At 43.9% G+C, this 20,332-nt stretch overlaps 2 protein-coding genes across 4 annotated transcripts; one reads left to right on the top strand and one right to left on the bottom strand.

Moving 5' to 3' along the window:
* Positions 1–239: 239 nt before the first annotated feature.
* On the bottom strand, positions 240–1,748 carry Rps29 (ribosomal protein S29). Its single transcript, XM_005376848.2, has 3 exons — positions 1,637–1,748; positions 1,333–1,432; positions 240–343 (listed from the first exon to the last, which is right to left on the bottom strand). The coding sequence occupies exons 1-3, from the start codon at positions 1,696–1,698 to the stop codon at positions 335–337; spliced, it is 171 nt and encodes a 56-aa protein (XP_005376905.1). The 5' UTR covers positions 1,699–1,748; the 3' UTR covers positions 240–334.
* Positions 1,749–9,731: 7,983 nt separating this feature from the next.
* Lrr1 (leucine rich repeat protein 1) lies at positions 9,732–18,741 on the top strand. 3 transcript variants are annotated; one of them, XM_005376845.2, is made up of 4 exons: positions 9,732–9,978; positions 12,368–12,466; positions 15,078–15,799; positions 18,070–18,741. In XM_005376845.2, exons 1-4 carry the CDS (start codon positions 9,784–9,786, stop codon positions 18,308–18,310), a joined length of 1,257 nt encoding a protein of 418 aa, XP_005376902.1. In that variant the 5' UTR covers positions 9,732–9,783; the 3' UTR covers positions 18,311–18,741. The 3 variants fall into 3 exon arrangements, with proteins under 3 accessions (XP_005376902.1, XP_005376901.1, XP_005376903.1); XM_005376844.2 differs by having other exon boundaries at positions 12,365–12,466; XM_005376846.2 differs by lacking the exon at positions 15,078–15,799.
* Positions 18,742–20,332: the final 1,591 nt, after the last annotated feature.

The raw sequence follows: 20,332 nt of genomic DNA, 5'->3' as shown, positions 1-20,332 counted from the left end.
CAAAGAACAGGTATTTACCAAAGTTCTCAACTGATGGAAAATAAGCCACATATTTTGAAAACACATTGGTTAAGATTAATAAGAACACTTTTTGAGGGAGGGAGGGTCTGGGAATCGAATTCAGGACCTCACGTTTGCCAGATAGGTGCCATGCCACTGAGCTATACTCCCAGCTACACAATAGATTTTGAAAAGGAGATTTCTTTAATCAGTCAACTATACTACTCACAACACATAAATGGAAGCTTTTAAATTTTTTATTTTATGTACAAAGAGTATGCATGGTCTCTTTCATTGAGGGTACGTCCTGGATAATCCATCGAAGAAAGATCACTTAGTCCAACTGGAAAAAAAAAAAAAGCACACAAGAAAAGATTTTTAAATGCTTTCAGTTTAAACTGGATTCTTACAGACAGTGGCTCACTACAGAATGACACTCACAACAGAAATTAAGACCCATCAAACTCACTACACCAAAACTAAGTTTTTTAAGCATTTGAATGCCTACCTAAAGGACTCTGGGAACCTCAACTATATTTTAGACTCATTTTTTAGTATCTTTATTCTTACTCCTTCCCTCAAAGCAGTATTTCCCAAAATAAAGCAACACAAAAGGATTTGTATCAAATGCTCAGGATGATTATTAAATAGATAGTTTAATTACAGTCTTAGCCCGGGAGAAACTAAGGTCACAAAGCTAGTTATTGGGTTAGCTTTACTGCTTTCATCTGCCACATGTTCTCTCCCACTGAGTTACAAGCACTCCTACATAGTGGCGCCAGGCATACCACCATGAAGCATTTGAGCAGCTGGACCTGGTGGTACATGCCTGTCATTACAGCACTTGGGAAGCTGAGGCAGGAGGATCAGAGTCCAAGACCAGCCTGAATGACTCCATGGTGAAACTTGTCTCAAAACACAAAAAACAAAAAAGCACCTTGAGCAACGCTATCTTCTTGACCATTAACATGACCCATGTCACACAACTGTTAAACAGAAGATCCTTTTTCTACTGAATCCCAACAAGGTCTATGTGGCCCCCCCTACAAGCTTAAGCTTATTTTAGGGATGACGTTTTCAGTAACTCACACGTATTACCTGGCTAAAAAGTAAAATTGAAACTACAGTAATAAGTATACAGTGGGTTATTTTGCCCAACGTAATACATGACATCTAAGACCTGCAAAGGAAGAAGGGTTACGAAGACTTCAGTCCTCCACCCTCCCCATTACACCGATCCGATGCTCAAGTGTCACCCGCCACCAACCGCCCTGCCAAGCAAACGCGGACCGGCCGGGCCCGGCTCGGGCCAACATGGAGGACGACGCGCACCTTGATGAAGCCGATGTCCTTGGCGTACTGACGGAAACACTGGCGGCACATGTTCAGCCCGTACTTCCGGATCAGACCGTGCCGGTTTGAGCAGACGCGGCTGCACGAACAAAAAGGCGGACAAGACGTTACAGGCAGGCCGCACGGCAGTGCACGGCTCCGCACCCGGCCGGCCCCGGGCGGGTAATGGCGGAGCTCCGAGCTGTCCGCTCCCACGCGCCACTCGCGGGTTCCTCTACTTGGGGATTTCCAGCAACCTCCCGACTCGGAGCAACCCTCCCCTGAAACCACAATCCGTTCTCACCAAGAGCGAGAGCCCTGGCCGAATTTCCTCGGGTGGCTCCAGTAGAGCTGCTGGTGACCCATGTTGCTTCCAGAGGTACAAGGAGGCAAAAGGAAGAAGCTGCGGCACGCATGCGCTCTTCAAATTCTTCCGAGACACATTTTTACCCACAATGCCGTACTGAAAGGTGACGCATGCGCACTGTGGTAACACTGCTTCTGCAAGGGTGAACGGAGCGAAATCCTTGGGACGCCGTAGGCGGGCTGTGGATGACGTCATACAGCTCAGGCTCTAGTAGGCTCCTGCCGCGGACTCGAGCGCCGGGCGCGGTGGCGCGCGCCTGTAGTCCCAGCTACTCGGGAGGCTGAGGTGGGAGGATCGCTTGAGTCCAGGAGTTCTGGGCTGCAGTGCGCTATGCCGATCGGGTGTCCGCACTAAGTTCGGCATCAATATGGTGACCTCCCGGGAGCGGGGGACCACCAGGTTGCCTAAGGAGGGGTGAACCGGCCCAGGTCGGAAACGGAGCAGGTCAAAACTCCCGTGCTGATCAGTAGTGGGATCGCGCCTGTGAATAGCCACTGTACTCCAGCCTGGGCAATATAGTGAGACCCTGTCTCTTTTGAAAACTTCAGAAAAGTAAAATTCCTATCTCCAATGAACAAAGCATCATAGGAAGTCTTCAGGGAACCTTTTACATTTTTTACTAAGTACAAATTTTCAGTTGGGAAACAGATTTTAGCGCAACTCAGCACTGACACCTACTGGAATAAATTCAAAAAACAACTAAAAGCACCTGTAATAAATAGGCGTCAACGATAGGAGCGTCTTTCTAGTTTATCTTTTTCTTTCGTTTTGCTTTTATTTTATTAAACTTAATACGTTTTCAGTTTTTTCTACAACCTCCTCCAAGAGATACATTCACACCATTACAAAGTAATTAATAATAATAACTCCCTTACTGTATTTGATACCTAATGTGCTTTGACTAAATATAATGGACAATTCCTACTCAACTGTTAAGTTAGGCAATAGTACATACTTTTTTAAAAAAAGGGGAAGTGTCCGGGATTTAAAAACCAGATATGATTTGATTTATGCCCTCAAAATTTACAAATCTAGCCAGGTGTGGTGGTGCACGCCTGTGACCCCACACTGAGGTAAAAGGATCAAGGCAAGTTCAGTGCCAGCCTTGGCTGCATAGCAAGAGCCCGTCTCCAAAAAAAAATTAAAAATTTGCAAATCGTGTTGAAAACAGAATTCTCTCAAAAAGCACTTCCTTCCAGTTTCAGCTTTCATGCCTCGTTGCCATGTATACAACTGAAGGAGCTGACTGCTCTGTGGAGGACATCCCCAACAAGACCTTGCTTCCTCGCCCTCCAGGCTCCCACAGGGCCACCCCTAGCACAGATCTTTCGGGAAAGCATTTCGGCGTGGGCTTAGTGTAGTCTGCCTGGACAGAGAAGAGAATGATGCAGGACCCCGCTCCAGCTCGCTAGGACCTTAATATTAGCTTCTTCTTCACAGCACGGGTTGCTACCCGTGGAGTCACTGGCTGTGCAAAAAAAAAAAAAAAAAAAGAAAAGAAAAAAGAGCATGTCAGTCCTGGCTGCCAGGCTCCTCCTGGGAATGCCTAGCAGCCCTGGGTACTTATGAATTTTCTCAGCATCCAAGTAGCATCTGGGTTTTCCTAGCTACCTCTGAGATCTTCCTGACAATATGGGGATAATATTCTACCACTCGGGGAAAGATACTTTCTAGAGGTGTAGTTTCTAGAAGTTTAGCTGCAGATGCCAGTTTGCTGGTGGTCAACAAACTTGGAATTAATATTAAATAGGTCCTATGACTAGTAGTCAGGTCCCAGCTTGGACTCATGAAATGTAAATACCATACCCTACCTCCAAATTTCCAGTATTTCCAATGACAGTCAGTGCTTTCTGTACTATTAGAAGCAGAATTCTTAGCACGTTTAGATTTAATCAGGTTAGAAAACCAACTCCAGAAACCCCAATGCTGCTCCTGTAGGACTACTGGTACCCAAACCCTTACTACTCAGGGTTCTGCAGAGGAACAGACCTAATACAGGCAGAGTAGGCAGATGAAAGGGAATTAACTAGAGTAAGAGGCTCACAAGATCACAGCTTCTGCTGTCTGCAAACTGGAGACCCTAGGATTCCAGTAGCATGGCTCAGTCCACACCCAGAGACCTCAGACCTGGGAAGTCAGATGATGTAACTCAGTCTGAAGCCAAAGCCTGCAAACTGAGGAGCTTCAAATGGAAGTCCTGGAGGGCACAGGCTGGAGAGCCTGGAGAGCTGGTGTCCAAGGGACAGACAGCATCCCAGCTCCAGAGACAAGAAAACAGTTCCATCTCTTTTTTTTCCTTCTATCCCAGCCCATAGTTGATGGGAGGTGCCTGCCCGCACTGAGAGATGATCTGCCCACTTAGTCTATTCAGTCTCCTGCCAGCTCCTTTTTTTTTTTTTTTTTTCTTTTAGACAGGGTCTCGATATGCAGTTCAGGCTGACCTTGAGCTCACTTTGTAGCCCAGGCTGGTCTCGAACTCGCAACGATCCTCTTGCCTCAGCCTCCCGAGTGCTGGGATTACAGGTGTGCGCCACCACGCCCGGCTTTTTCCTGCCAGCTCTTGAAGACATACTCAGAAATAATGATTTGCTTATGTTTGATTTATGTACCTTGCAAATTTTAGCAACATTTTTCTAGTAGCAAAATATAAGGGCTGATCAAAAACAGTGTGTTTACTTTTTGTTTTTATTAGTACACATTAGCAGTACATAATTACAGCATGATTTGGAGTTGGTACACGAACATAACACATCTTAATTCTTTTTACTTCCCCTGCCCCTCCCCTCCCTAGAAATAATGATTTAAAGCCAGGCATAGTGGCACACACCCTTAATTGCAGCAATCTGGGAAACTGAGGCAGGAGAATTACAAATTCAAGTCCACTTTGGGCAACTAAGGGACTTTAGCAATACCTTGTATTAATATAGATATAGATATAGATATAGATTTTTTTTTGAGACAGGGTCTAGCTATGCAGTTCAGGCTGCCTGCAAACTCACGTTATGTAGTCCAGGCTGGCCTTGACTTTATGGCAATCCTCCTGCCTCACTCCTCTGAGTGCTGGTATTACAGGCATGGACCACCACACCCAGCTTGTTTAATTTTTTAAAGGACTGAAGATGTAGCTCAGTGGGAAGGCCCTGGGTTCAATCCCCAGTACTGGAAAAAAAATATAGTATCAACTTGTTAGATTACTGTCTGTTAATATGTATTTTTTTTTTTTTGGTACCAAGAATTGAACTCAGGACCTCACACTTGCTAGGCGAGAACTGTGCCACTGAGCTATATCTCTGTCCCTAATGTATATCCTTGTGTGTGTGTCAAAATCCTTAAAAAGATTTGCTTTCCTTTGATACTTTTACACTTTCAGTTTTTATTTTAAAACTTCAATCCACCTAAAATTTATTTGAATGTTCCCCAACACAGAGAGAAAGACACATCTGCCCTTCCATGGCTAGATGTTTACACAAGTAATATGAACTGAATGTGAGCCTGCTCTAATCTAGCACAATACAGGCTCTCACAAATATTTGTTCAGTGAATAGCATATATTTATATAGGTAGCATCCTTATATATGCTGCTGATTTATTCACCCTACAAACACACACTGAGTACCTGCTGCACGGGACCACTACACCAGGCCCTGTGGGGAGCACCGGTGACTCAAAGCCTGGGAAGCTTGTAGTCTGGAGTTGAAGATGCATATTATATAAGTAGCCACATAGCAACGCTGTGGGAAAGATGACCTAAATTTCCTCTTGTGGTGAATGCCCAAATGTGCTGGATGAAATGTGACATGTTTTACAATCCAGAGTTGATTTTTCCAGAAAGCTTAAGCCCAAGAACAAGGTTTAAAGCAGGAACTGAAGAACCGCAGAGGCTCCCTAAGGAGATTCGTCCAACTAAGAAATAGAAATTGAATTCCAAAGGGAGCAAGTGACAAGCCGTTGGGCAGCTGTATTTAATGACACTGCCAAGTGTAGAAATCCATGAAGTTTTTTGGGAAGAATAAATACAGCATCCTAGACTTGAATTGCAGCGCTGCTTGTTCTAATCTATAAATTCATGGGCAAATCTCTTCATGCTAACCATACCACATCTCCTTGTGTACAGTGAGAGGGAAATTAGAATTTTTTTTTTTTTTGTCTTTTTGAGGCAGGGTCTTGCTGTGCAGTTCAGCCTGTCCTTGAGCTCACTCTGTTGCCCAGGGTGGCATCAAACTCACAACAATCCTCCTGCTTTAGCCTCTGGGAATTAGAGTTTCTGTAAACTATTTCAGCTCCAAAAGTTCAAGAAGCTGGGCATGGTGGCACAGGCCTGTAAGAGTGGACTTGTCTGACCTAGAATATTGGAGGTATTTTTTCTGCAAGGATAAATGTCATCTAAAATGTAATAAAAGCTAGGCAAGGTGGCACATACCTATAATTCCAGCACCCTGGGAAGTAGAGGCAGGAGGATCAAAAGTTTGAGACTGCCTGGCATGGTGGCACACGCCCGTAATCCCAGAACTTGAGAGGCAGAGGCAGGAGGATCACCAAGAGTTTGAGGTTAGGGTTATGCAGTAAATTCAGGGCCAGCCTGAACTACATAGTGAGACCCTGTCTCAATACCCACCCATCCAAAAAAGTTTAGAGTTCAATCATAGGAGATACTTGTAAAAGTTTAATTTGACTACAGCGTGGATGGTAGATCACTATGTCAGCCTCCTACCTGCTATCCCTGCCTCCAGGCTTGTTCTAAATCCAAAGTAATCACTTTATTCACGACAGAAACTTTCTTGAATAGATTTCAATTTTATGTTGGCATCCACCTATAATCCCAGTACTCTGCAAAATTGAGGCAGGAGGATTACAAAACAAATATATAAATAAAAACATCTTCTAAAACTTTCAGGCTGAAGTATAAAGGGTTCAGTTTAGCAAACAAATTGTTTTGGTTTGGTTTGGTTTGCAGTAGTGGGGATTGAATGCAGGGGCTTTACACAACTGTAAAACTTTTTTTGTTTTGTTTTTGAGAAAAGGTCTCCCTAAATGTCTAAATTGCAGAGGCTGGGTTCAATTTTTTTTTGGTGGGGAGTTGAGACAGGATCTCACTATATAGCTCAGTCTGGCTTTGAACTCACTAAAACTATGTAGCCTAGGCTGGCCTCAAGCTCTCAGTGATCCTCTTGTCTCAGCCTCCCAAGTGCTGGAATTATAGGTGTGTGCCACCTTGCCTGGCTTTTATTAGATTTTAGATGACATTTACCTTTGCAAAAATACCTCCAGGATCTATTTCTAATGTTCTAGGTCAAACAAGTTTACTCTTACCCATGGATTATGCCCCTGTTCTTGTAAATTCTCATGTGACAATGTTATTACTTCTAAGTGAGCTACAAATCAGAGTAAATTTCAAGAAGGACACAAACAAAGGAAAAAGAGATTCAATTATCTGTTGAATGCTTAGTAAATGCCAGAAACCCACAGAATTAAGTGAAATGAAATTCTAAGTGCAACTGGAGTATACAAAGAGGAAGGGCAGGATGGTAAAGAAGGCTTTGTGGAAACTGAACTGGGTTGTGAAAAATTAATAGGATTAATTAGAATGAACGAACCAAAAAGGGGAAATGAGCGTGGCATGCTAGCCTGGAAGAAGAGGAACTAATTTTACAGAAGAAAAATAAATCTACATGTTATTTGATTCCTTTTGCAAAAAACCTGTAGCCCAGTTTTAATTCCTGTGAATTTCCATTTCACAGTCTTTAACAGGTAGAAAAGATCAAAGGGCAGATTTTATTAGTGTGACAGTACAGAGAAAGTGTAGATAGGTGTTCAAAGACTCCGTTTCATAATCCTCTAAAACCAAAACCTGTGGGCATAAGAACATCAGAGCCAAGTATTTCAGCCATTAAAACCGAGTGGACCAAGAAGACAACAGGGAAAGGAGCTTTCAAAAGTGGACAGGTACTTATTTTACTTTCCAGCAGTATCTTGTGTCATTTTTTAAATAGGGCAATTTTGTTTTGTTTGAGACAAGGTCTTGCTAAATCACTGAACTGCCGAGATGAGCTCAAACTTTCAGTCTTCCTGCATCAGTCTTCCAGAGTGATGGGATTACAGGTGTGCACCACCACATCCAAATTGTTTCTTTTTGCTGTTGTTGTTGTTGTTGTTTGTCTTTTTGAGACAGGGTCTCCTTATGCAGTTCAGGCTAGCCTTGCGGTCACTTTGTAGCCCAGGCTGGTCTTGAACTGGCAACACTCCTCCTGCCTCAGCCGCCCCAGGGCTGGGATTACAGGCACGCGCCACCACGCCTTGCCTCCCATCCAATTTAATAAAGTAATCTTATTTAAAATATTTTTGGAACTAGGAGTTCCAAAATGGTAGTGTTTACCTAGTATGAATGAGGCCCTGGGCTCAATCCCCAGCACCATCCAAAAAGGCGGAGATGGGCACGAGACATCTCTTTTTGAAAGTATGACAATTATTTGGAAGTATACATCAGTTTCACTTTAAAATCACCATTTAACTGTTATGCAATTCTCAGCTACTTAAATAATTTAACATCTATTGAACCCATGCTTCAACAACCGAAGTTAACACCGAATAAAATACTGAAGCTTTCTATTTGTCTTTAGTTTTTGCATATTTCTACTCTTAATTGCAGCCAGGAGTGGCGGTGCATGTCTGCAATCCCAGCACTCCAGAGGCTGAGGCAGGATAGTGCAGACTTGAAGGCCAGCGTGGGCTACACTAAGTGCATGACTAGTCTAAATTACATAGCAAGACCGTTTCATTTAAAAAGAAAGTTATTCCTAGCTCTCAACGGTGCCTAGAGGCGAAACATATTTAATGTATTGTAATACTTTGAGCTGTTTTATTTTCTTCTATGTCATCCACTCAAAAAACAAAAAGTCTCTACAAAGTCCAATAGTCCTTGAAAATTTTAATATTCCTTGAAAATTGTGGGTTGTAGTTTGATTTTCCCTGTGACCTAGCGATGAACTGTTGCTTAAACGCTGAGTAGTGTTTTAATGCTCTACACGTGAAAAGAATATGAAATTGGGGAGTGGTAATTTATTCCCTTAATCACTGCTTTTCCTGGATCATGCAGGTTTTCAGAATGTGGATTCAACAGTAACATTTTCGGTTCAATACACTGGTAAACAGGGATAAATCATAATTTTGTCACATTTAAACTGAAAATTGGTACTTTTGGAGCCGGGAGTGGCGATGCATGCCGGTAATCCCTGCACTCTGGGAGGCTGAGGCAGGAAGATCATAAAGTGTAACTCGGTTCAAAGTTCCGAGTTCAGTCCTCTTAACAAGAAAACGGAGGAGGGGGTCAAAGAAGTAGAGCAAAGAGAGAGAAGAACGGCAAGAGGGACAGAGAATATGTCCTAATGCAATTTCACAATTATGAAAGTACAGTTCAGACACTGTGTTTAAACACAAGGCGGGAACTATGGAAAGGGAGGAGCTCGGGCCACAGAATTTAGGGAGGAAGGTTACGAGCCCGAGGGTGGGCGCCTCCTTTACATTTGCACCCCAGCCCTCGCCCTGCACCAGCTCGATAAATGGACTGCGGAGAGCGGTACCGCCCGTCCTCGAAAGCTCCGCTGGCTAGGGAGTGGGGAGGGAAAAAAGCCCGTCCCTTCGAGAAGCGCCGCGCCCTCCCCGGCCTCGGGGTCAGCTCCCCAGGCCCCGGGAGTCTTCCCGATGACTGCAGGGGACCCCGCTGCCTCGGCAACCTCCGCAGCCAACGGCGGACGGCCGGGCCGCACCGCCCACCACAGCCCCTCCCGCTGCCTGCGGGCGGGGACTCGCGGCGCCCTAGCCGAACGCCGGTTTGGAAAGGCGCGGGCCGGACCCCCAGGCTGTTGGCGGCCGTGCCCCGCCGGGCCAGGGCCACAAAGGAGGTCTCGGCCCGCAACTGGACGGCACGCGGCCCGCCAGGTCCCCGAATCCCCGCGACGACGGCGCGCACAGGGCAGGCAGAGCCGCGGGCAGCCCCATGCGCTGAGGGCCCCGCGCGCTGAGGACCCCGGCGGCGGGAACGGGGAAGTTTCAAAGCCCGGCCGCTCGGTAGCCGCTGCCCGGGAGGGATGAAGCTGTACTGCGAGGTGGAGGTGGTCAGCCGGCACCTGCCGACTTTGGGGCTGAGGAACCGGGGCAGGGGCGCCCGCGCCGTGCTGAGCCTGTGTCAGCCGCGGGCCCCCGAGAGGAGCGAGCAGGGCGCCCCGCGCGCCGCCTGCCTGCTCGTCTGCACCATGAAGGACAAGTGCGGGACCCGCTATGAGGTACGCGGGGCGCTTCGGGGCCGCCCTCGGGCCTGGGGCCGGCGCCTGCACGCGCCGCACCCCGCCGCTGGGGTCCCGCGCGGCTTCCTTCCGACCCCGAGGAAGAAAGTCTCAGAGCTCATCTTTAGGTCCATTTTCTGGCGCTTTTCTGCGCCTCAGAATTTATAGCTCTGATTTTTTCCCCTGCGTGGTTTTTGTTTGTTTGGTTGGTTATTTTTTGTTTTGTTTTGTATTTTTGAGACAGAGTCTCACTATGTAGTTCAGGCTGGCCTTGTGCTATGTTGCTCAGGCTGGTCTCGAACTCTTAATGATCCTCCTGCCTCAGCCTCCCGAGAGCTGGGATTACAGGTGTGTGCCACCGCACCCGCTCTCCTTACGTGTTGTAAGTCTAATTTCCCCCTCTGTTCATGGAATCCATTCATTAAAAAAAAAAAAAAAAAAAAAAAAACTGGAAAGAACTTGAGAAGTCACTCACTGTTTTATAGATCGGAGAGCAGTCAGGTGACAGGAACACACGTGTAACTAGAATTGGGTCTCTCTTTGCTGAGTCTTCCACGTTTTCCACAAAACTGACTTCTCTCACGCCCAGTTCCGCTTTTGCCGCTCTTAAACACCTGTCAGGTTTCCTCACTTAAAACTTCTGCTGGGTGAATAGACGATAGCGGGTGGGGATCCCGACCAAGAATTTTATTGTGAACCCCTAGTAGGAGACTTTTTGCGTGCACGGTGCAGTTCTGGATACTGTGGGAAATAACACACTTGGTGTAATCACTGTCTTTCAGAGATTAGAAAGGGAGAAACAGAACCCACTTAAAATACAAAATGGGCCATAATAAGTGCCAGTAGTAGAATATCAAAAACAAAAGATGACTGGATTATAGGAGCTTGAGAGATTGGTAGACGTGTTACCACAGTACTCAGGATATGGTGGAGGCTCAAACGTGTGACACGAGGCCTGGTCCTGCAGAGTTGTTATTGCTGATGGGTGTGGCAAGTACCTAGGTGCTCTTTCTTAAACCCTTTGTTTCTCTACTTTGTGACTTTAGCTGCCATTGATTAAATTGTGAGTTCTAAATCCATGTTTCAGTGCTCTCCCTTAACTTCGGTTTTAAGTCTCCCTCCTGCTGGAAATCTTCTCTTGGATGTGTTTCAGCATTTCAAAATCAGAATGTCTGGAAATTCACTTTGGTTGCTACCCTAAACCTCCCTGTTCTGCAAGTCATTGAATAGCACCCTCGTCGGGCATGGTAGTGCATGTCTGTAATCCCAGCACTCAGGAGGCTGAGGCAGGAGGATCATTGTGATTTTGAGACCAGCCTAGGCTACAAAGTGAGTTTAAGGCCAGCCTAAACTGCATAGTGAGACCCTGTCTCAAAAAGATTAAATAAATAAATAAATAGCACCCCCACGCAGAAACTTTAAAGCCATTGCCCCCCACACCCCGCATATCAGATCTCTTCACTTTTACTCCCTAAGTGTTTTCCACATGTTACCCAACCCCTCTTCCTGGGGATTGAACCTTGGTTATGCCAGGCAACTGTTCTACCTACCACTTGGGCTATTCCCCCAGCACCCTGGCTAGTCTGTTAAGGGTTCTTCTTCCGTCATTGTGCCTCCCCAACCCCATCCTCCTCTCTTTCAGAGTTCCAGCTTAACACTGTAGTTAGAGAGAATTTGGGTTTTATTTTTAATATTGGGGAACCCAGGGCCTTACGGATGCTGGGCAAGTGCCGCACCACTGAGCTACGTCCTCAATTTTGATTTTCTTGACAGAGTTTTGGTGTATACCCCAGGCTGGCCTCAAACTTGCAATTCTCTTGGTTTAGTCTCCCCAGTGCTGCAATTACAGGTGTTGGGGAATAAAATTTCTTCAGTGGATTTCATTGTTCTTAAGATGAAATCTAAATTTTTTTTTTTTTTTGAGGCAGGGTCTCACTATGTAATTCAGGCTTGCCTTGAACTTACTATGTAGCCCATCGTGGCCTCCAACTCTCAGCGAACCTCCTGCCTCAGCCTGCTGAGTGCTGGGATTACAAGTGTGTGCCACCACTCCTGGCCCCTTCACTTCTAATCTTTAAGGTCATCTTCCTCCCCACTAGGGTGGGTAAAACTTCTGTGATCGGGTGGTAGCATCCTGTGCTTCTCTTGTCTACTCAACTGCCAAAACTGTGAAACACCCAGACTTCAGTATTAAAAGCCAGACCAAGGCCAGCGATGTAGCTCAGCCGCATAGCGCCTGCCTGGCAAGCATAAGACCCTGAGTTTGATTCCTGCTACAAAAAAAAAAAAAAAAAAAGCCAAACCAAAATCTGGCAAAGTGACTAACTATAATAAATATTGTTAAATAACAATATTATTTTTGTCCTTTTTTTCTGTTGGTTTTAAGCAGCTAAAGGAGAACATTGAACAGTTCTTCACCAAATTTGTGGATGAAGGGAAGGCCACTGTCCGGTTAAAGGAACCTCCTGTGGATATCTGTCTAAGTAAGGTATGGTATTAAAAACAGCAATCAAGACACTCGGGGTGGTGCACACCTGTAATCCCAGTACTCAGGAGGCTGAGGCAGGAGGATTTCCCTGAGTTCAAGGCCAGCCAGGACTACAAAGTGAGTTTAAGGCCTGGCTGAACTACATAACAAGACCATGCCTTAAAAAAAAAAAAAAATTTTTTTTAAATCTTATTTTGAGATGGGGTCTTGATAAGTTTCTCAGACTGGGCTCAAACTCTTGATCCTCCTGCCTCAGCCTCCCAGAGTGCTGGGATTATAGGCATATACCACCACACTTGGCTTCAGTTTCTTCTTGATCTTCATTTTAACCACTCAGTAACTACTTTCTATCTAAAAACAAGCTGAGATCTTACCAATTTAAAAAGTAAAATAGCCATGAGTGGTGACACATGCCTGTAATCCCAGCACTTAGAACCAGAGGCAGGAGGATCACCGTGAGTTAGAGCCCAGCCTGGGCTTCATAGTGGGTTCAAGGCCAACCTGAACTGCATAGTGAGACCCTAGCTCAAAAAAATTTAAAAAAATAAATCGGTGAAAAATAAAATAAAGTCACATATGGTGCAGCATAGTAATCCTAGCTACTCAGAAGGCTGATGCAGGACTATTACAAATTTGAAGCCAGCCTGTCTCAAAATATAAAAAATTAGGCTGGGATGTAGCTTAGTAATATAGCGGTTACCTAGCATGCATGAAGCCTGAGTCAGAACCCTAATCCTGAAATAAATAACTGGCAAAAAAGTAATAGTAAAATGAAATAAACAAATTCCTGAAAAGACAAAGCTAAATCTGTTCCCTCTAATTTCGTATTCTATCTTTGGACCTTTATTTGTATTGGTTTATTCAAAGCACGCCCTGCAAGATCAGTAATCTCCGTGCCTTAGAGGTACACACTTGTACCATGGGAGGCTAAGGCAGGAGAGTTCAGGTTCACCCTGAGCAATATAGCGACCTAGTAAGACCCTGCCAAACCATAAAAAGGGCTGAGGATGTAGCTCATTCGCAGGTTCTGGATTCCATCCCCAGTAGAACCCCCTCCCCCAAATGAGTGATAGCATTATTTCCCAATTGTAGTGCCACTGTTTCCCATTCTTTTTAAACTCCATAGAACTTAACAGTAGTGATCACTCTTTCCTTAATAAAACTCATTTCCTTTTTTGGTGTCTGTGATAGGGCCCTATCCAGGTTTACCTTTAGTTTTCTCTGCTATTCATTTGTCTCCTATCTCAAGGAACATTTTTTGTACCCCTGAAATAAAAGCTTTATTTCAGTCCCCTGCCTGTTATTTACCCTACCTTCCTTCCATTTCCATAGCTCCACTGTTGGGGGTGACTTTTCCATCTTTAACTGCTCGGCCCAGGTCTTTAGACTTTCCACTCCTGGTGCTTGGGTACACTCCTGCCAGAATATTTTGCTTTTGTCATGTAAATCTCATGCTCAAAATTCTTCAGTGATTTCCCACAGCCAGACCTTAGCATCCAAGTTCCTTCACAGTCTAGTCCCATCCTGTAAGGTGGTGTATTCCCAATCTTGTACTCCTGCGCACAGCTCCCACATCCAGCAAAACACACTTGCATACTTAGGTTCCCAACTTCCTGAAGATTTGCTCATCCTTCACTTTTAAACTTTGGGAAGCTTCTAATGTATCCTTAAGTATTAGCTATTTTTATTGGTGATTTAATTCACTTGACCCTTTATCAGCAGTTTCTCTTTATCACCAGCTACAAGTAGTCTGTCTTGCACTCCGTGTTTCTTAGCACTTCGTTGCCTGTGAGGAGGGTTCTTACTTTGCACAGCTCTTGGTGTTTGTGAATGGTACCCTGGGCATTTTGCAGTACTCAGCAAGCCTGGCCTCCTGTGCCAGACAGAGACACTGAGGATTTGGGTCAGTTGATCTTAAATCCAGATCTTAATCTTTACTGCTTTCCTGCCTTACAATCCCCTCTGAGCAGTTTTATTTAGAATATGGATCCTCAGTGTAACTTTTTAAAACTTTGAAATTTGAAATTTATGTTATTTATTTTTTAGTTATAGTGTAAATATAATTTTTTTCTTGGTACATTTTAGATATATGTAATGACCACATTCATCATGGAGAATTTGTACCTGTACATGATATAACTTGGGGTTTTTTGGTTCTTTTTGTCCCCTCATTTCCCTACCCTCCCTTCAACCCCTCCTCCCGTCCCCTGAAAGTTGAAATTTAGATCAGATAAAATACTAAAACCGTATGTTTTACAGCCAATGTCAATGAATAGTTGTTTCATTTTGTGTAGCTACAGAACTATAGTATTCATCTTTTTTTTTCACTGAAGGACTATATATAGTATTTGTTATTGGAGAAACTAGCCTGAATGCATTATCTGAAAGGGACTTTATAATTGTTTTTTTGCTGGGTTTTTTGTTTGTTTTTTTTGTTTTTGTTTTTTGAGACAGGGTCTCCCTGTGCAGTTCAGGCTGGCCTGGAGGTCACTCTGTATCTCAGGCTGGCCTCAAACTCGCAACAGTCCTCCTGCCTTAGCCTCTCAAGTGCTGGGATTACAGGCGTGCACCACCATGCCCAGCTTATAATTGTTTATTCTTCTTTTCTCAGGCCAATTCCTGCAGTTTAAAGTATTTCCTTTCAGCCATGAGACTGGCTCATAGAGGCTGTGATGTCAACATGTCACTTTCAGCATTCACACCAGTGAAGACTTCAGAATTTGAAAAATTTAAAACTAAAATGGTTATTACATGCAAACAAGAATATCCCCTAAGCAAGAACTTTCCATATTCCCTGGAATACCTTCAGACTTCTTATTGTGGGCTTGTCCGATTTGACATGCGAATGCTTTGTTTAAAAAACCTCATGAAATTAGACTTGAGTCATAACCACATAAAAAAGCTTCCCACTACAATTGGAGACCTCATACACCTTCAAGAACTTGACCTGAGTGACAATAACTTGGAGTCATTCAGCGTGGCCTTTTGTCAGTCTACACTCCAGAAGTCCCTTCGAAAGCTAGATCTCAGCAAGAACAAAATCAAAGCACTCCCTGTGCAGTTTTGCCAACTCCAAGAACTTACAGATTTAAAACTAGATGATAATGAATTGATTCAACTTCCTTTCAAGATAGGACAGCTAAAAAACCTTCGTTTTTTGTCAGCAGCTCGAAATAAGCTTGCAGTTTTGCCTAGTGAATTTAAAAAGTTATCTCTTGAGTACGTGGATCTTTTTGGAAATACTTTTGAACAACCAAAAACCCTTCCGGTGATAAAGCTACAAGTGCCATTAAGTTTATTGGAATTATCTGCACGAACCATACTATATAATAGGTAAGGTTATTGTAGCATTGTAGTATTCCCATCAAAGTCAGTAAGACTCTCAGAGAAAGGCTGTGTCTGACCTGTCTCCTTGCTCTGCGAGCCTTTTTGTTTGTTTTTTGAGACAGTCTCACTATGTAATTCAGGCTGCCTTCTTGAACTGTGTAGCCCAGGCTGGCCTCAGACTCGGGGAGGTCATCCAGCCTCAGCCTTGTGAGTGTTGAGATTACAGGTGTGAGCCACCATGCCTGATTTAATTTTTATTTTGTTTTATTTAAAATTTTTATCATTGCTAGCACATTTGCAGTGCATAATGGTTGCATTCATCATGAGTTGGTGCATGGACCTGACACATCAGAATGCTAATTCACATGTGCTCTCTGCCGCCATGGCCTTCATTTTTTGGGGTCTTTTTTGAAACAGGGTCTCATTATGCAGTTCAGGCTGGTCTTGAACTCATTTTGTATCCAAGGCTGGCCTCAAACTCGCAATGATCCTCCTGCCTCAGCCTCCCAAGTGCTGGGATTACAGGCGTGCGCCACCACGCCTGGCCACCATGGCCTTCTTGATGTCCCTTACCCCTGCCTGGGGTGATTTTCCTCCAAGGAATCTCAGCACTCACTCCCTCCTTCATTTCCTTCAGTTCTCTGCCCAGATGTCATTCCAGAAGGGTTTTACTACAGTGCTTGGTTGTTTTGGTTTTGTTTTTTTGTTTTTATGTGTGTGTTTTTGGTCATAATACTTATTGCCTGCCCTTATATATTTTTTAACTTCTATTTGTTTGTTGTCAGTTTTTCCCACAAGAATGTAAGATCCATGAGGGTTGAACTTCATTTTTCTCTCCACTATTTCCCTGTGCAGCAGCGGTAAACCCCATGGCCCGCTTGTTACCGCTGAAAGCTCTGAAAGGTTCACCATCACTGTCGGAAGGTCTCCATGGTGTCCCCTGCACCTGCTGTGCAGTAAACACTTAATAAATTGTTGAATGAATGGCATTGTCCCTCAAGGTATAATCCTCTGAGCAGCAGCCACTCCGAGCCTGTTAGAGGTGCAGGTTTGCGACTGTACCCTAGACCTCCTGAATCAGAAACTGAGAGCGGGGCCCAGCTCGCTGATACACCCTGAAGTTTGAGAACTCCACTTTGGCATAATGATAGAGTGCAGTGTTTGCAGTTAGACTTGGCTTTGGCCCCTTTATATAACTTTAGCAAATTCTGTTTTGTGAAATTTTCTTGTTTTTTGAGACAGGTTCTTGCTGTGTAGGTCAGGCTGTCTTGAACTCAGTAACCTCTTTGATTAAACTTTCTTATCTGAAATAAGAATAATACCTGCTTCATAGAGTTGTGAAAATAAATGAGGTAATATAAAGCCAAAGCATTTGTCATACAGGGCGAGTACCTGTTGGTTCTCTTCCTCTTACCTTTGAACACCAACTACAGTTTGTTTCTTGAGACTCTGAACTATAGTTTCTCATTTTGTTCACGCTTTCTTATATGTATGACAGCTAAGGTGGAAAATAATTACTAAGTGCTATAAATATTAAAAAGATTGCTGGCCTGCTAAATTGGATGCAGTAAGTGTGAGATGGGGCTGAAGGACTTGCAGCTCTCACAAGTTCCCAGGTGATAGTGCTGCTTAGGGGATCACACTGTGAGAACACTGGTGTAAGGCATTGGCCCCTAAGTAAGGGTTAATTGCCCACTACTGTATGACCATACATATAAATCCCTAGAACAGTGCCTGGCTCATAAAAGTTCTCAATAAATATTAATTGGTTATAAATTTTCTTATCTGACAAAGAGGTCAGTCGGAGTTACGTTAGCTGTGGAGGTGCTTCTAGATAGTGTAGATGAGAAATATAGATCATTAAAGTGTTCCTGCTGAAAAGTACTTCATGGCTTGGTATAGACCAGTGGTGACGAGCCTAGGGCGCATGTGCCGCAGCAGGCTGTTTGCATCGAGAGCTCTAAAAGGCTCGCCATCGCCAATACAGACCCTTTTAAGGTGGTAGTGGGGGTACTGAGAATTGAACCCAGAGCCTTTGCTTTGAGCGACACCCCCTAGACTCACCACTTTTTATTTGGAAATAAGGTTGCACTAAGTTGCCCAGGCTGGGCTTAAACCCTACCAGCATTTGTCCCATTCTTACCATTTAGGAAAATAATATACCGTCCCCTAAATAAATCATTTTCTTTTTTCTCATAATTCAATGTCCTAGTAATCCTTGTACTTATATATGAAGTTCTGTTTCATCTAGTAACATAATTTTTCTTTTCCAATAGGATTCCATACGCCTCTCATACCATTCCTTTCCATCTCTGCCAAGATTTGGATACTGCAAAAACCTGTGTTTGTGGAAGATTTTGTCTAAAGAGTTTCATTCAAGGAACTGCTACTATGAATCTGCACTCCGTTGCCCACACTGTGGTCTTAGTGGATAATATGGGTGGTACTGAAGCACCTATTACCTCTTACTTCTGTTGTTTAACCTGTTATGTGAATTCCTCAGATATATTCAAATAACGTCACACCAGGGAAAGAAATTTCATTTAGTTCCAGATCAGTCAGACTAACTATGACTTAACAGTGTCAGTTTGGAGACAGGGAAGCTTCTTGTGTGCTTCCTTGTGGAGAGGAATGGGTTTGGGCTAACATTAAGTCATTTGACTCCAAAACTTTGATCTCACTGAAGCCTTTTTTTTTTTTTTTGGCTTTTTGAGACAGGGTCTCGCTGTGCAGTTCAGGCTGGCATTGAGCTCACTTTGTAGCCCAGGCTGGCCTTGAACTCAAAACGATCCTCCTGCCTCAGCCACCCCACCCAGCAAAGCTAGTTTTTATTGTGGGGTTAATTTACTCATATTGCAGTGTGGACATAGGGTTACCTTTTGTATTTATTTTATTCATTTTTGCAGTACTGGAGGTTGAACCCAAGACCTTCTTGCTGAACTACATCCTCAACTTTTTTTTTTTCAATTTTATGTTTTGAGACAGGGTTTTGCTAGGTTGCTAAGCAGTGCTCCTGCCTCAGCTTCCCAAAATGCTGGGGCAACAGGATTGTGGCATAGCAGCCAGCTCTATTTTTTTTCTTGGTACTAGGGATCAAACCCTGAGCCTTGTGTATGCTAGGTAGAAGTTCTACCACCAGACTACTTCCCCAAAGCAAAGTGAAGTTTGTATATGCCACAAAATAAACTGGAGTATTAGTGTTCTAAACGATAGTGAAAACTTCAGTGTTAAACCATATACACGTTGGGCACCCCTCATTCAAAATGCAGAATTTCATAAGTGCTGATGGAATGCCCCAAGTGGAGGATTCCACACTGGCTCATGACAGGTCACAGTCGAACTGCCTTCCTTCCAGAAGCATGGTATCGCGTGAAATTCCCTTCAGGCTCTGTGTGCACAGTAGATAGGAAACACGAAAGGATTTTGTCCCACCCCATGATAGCGTATGTTGTAGAAATGTGGAAAAAATCCTGAAATCTGAAATACTTCTGGTCACGTGTTTTGGATGAGGAATACTTAATGTACACTTGTTAATCACATCATTCTGTATTCACATATTTTACATACGGAATGGTCTTCACTAAGCGTTATGTAGGAATTGCTTGGGACAAACCAGCTTCGGCTTTTGTAAGTTTTAGAATAGCCTTCACATACTCTTGGTCTTGATTTCTAATTTTTTTGCTTTTGGAGTTGAGAGGGCCTAGCAACTTGCTGCTTCTACTAACTACATTCCAGTTGTTTTTGCCATCTTGAGGATTGAAGCCAGGGAGCTCTCAGCTATATCCTGAGCCCTTTTTCTCTTTACTTTTTGTTTCTTTTCGTTTCTTTCAAGACAGGGTCTCACTAAGTTGCTCAGGCTGCCCTGGAACTTGGCAGTTTTCCTGCCTTAGCCTCCAGATAGCTTAAATGTGTGTATCACCGTTTCTGGCTTGCCACCACTTTTTTTTTTTTTTTTTTTTTCCATTTTGAGACAGGGTCTTGCTATGCAGTTCAGGCTGGCCTTGAGCTCACTTTGTAGCCCATGCTGGTCTTGAACTTGCAATGATTCTTCTGCCTCAGCCTCCCGAATGCTGGGATTACAGGCATGCACCACCACTCCCCCCTGCCACCACTTTTTTAAATTAAAAACTGATAGCCATTTGAGGTGGTGCAAGGCTGTAATCCCAGCTACTTGTTGGGAGGCTGAGGCAGGAAGATCACAATCTTCAAGCTAGCCTGGACAACTTATTGAGACTCTGTCTTGAAAAAAACAGCTGCAACAATAACAAAATGAACTGAAAAGGAGTGGACCTGAGAGAATTGTGGAAAACAGAATCAGTACTAACTGTTCCATTCTGCTCATTCCCACTACCCTCCTTCCAGTCACTCTACTAGACCACTGAAATAGCCTCATAACTGTTTTGGGGGAATAAAGGAAAGTATAAATAATCCCAGAGAAAACTGGTGCTAACACCTTGTTACTTGGACATAGTCTCTAGACATAACTCCTTTTTTTGGCAGTCTACAATGTTTCTCGCTTTGGTCATTTTTTTCTTTTCT

Source organism: Chinchilla lanigera, unplaced genomic scaffold (assembly GCF_000276665.1).
Source record: "Chinchilla lanigera isolate Chin_1 unplaced genomic scaffold, ChiLan1.0 scaffold00008, whole genome shotgun sequence".
NCBI lineage: Eukaryota > Metazoa > Chordata > Mammalia > Rodentia > Chinchillidae > Chinchilla > Chinchilla lanigera.
Note: the sequence above shows the minus strand (reverse complement) of the source record. Positions and strands in the feature narration are given on the sequence as shown.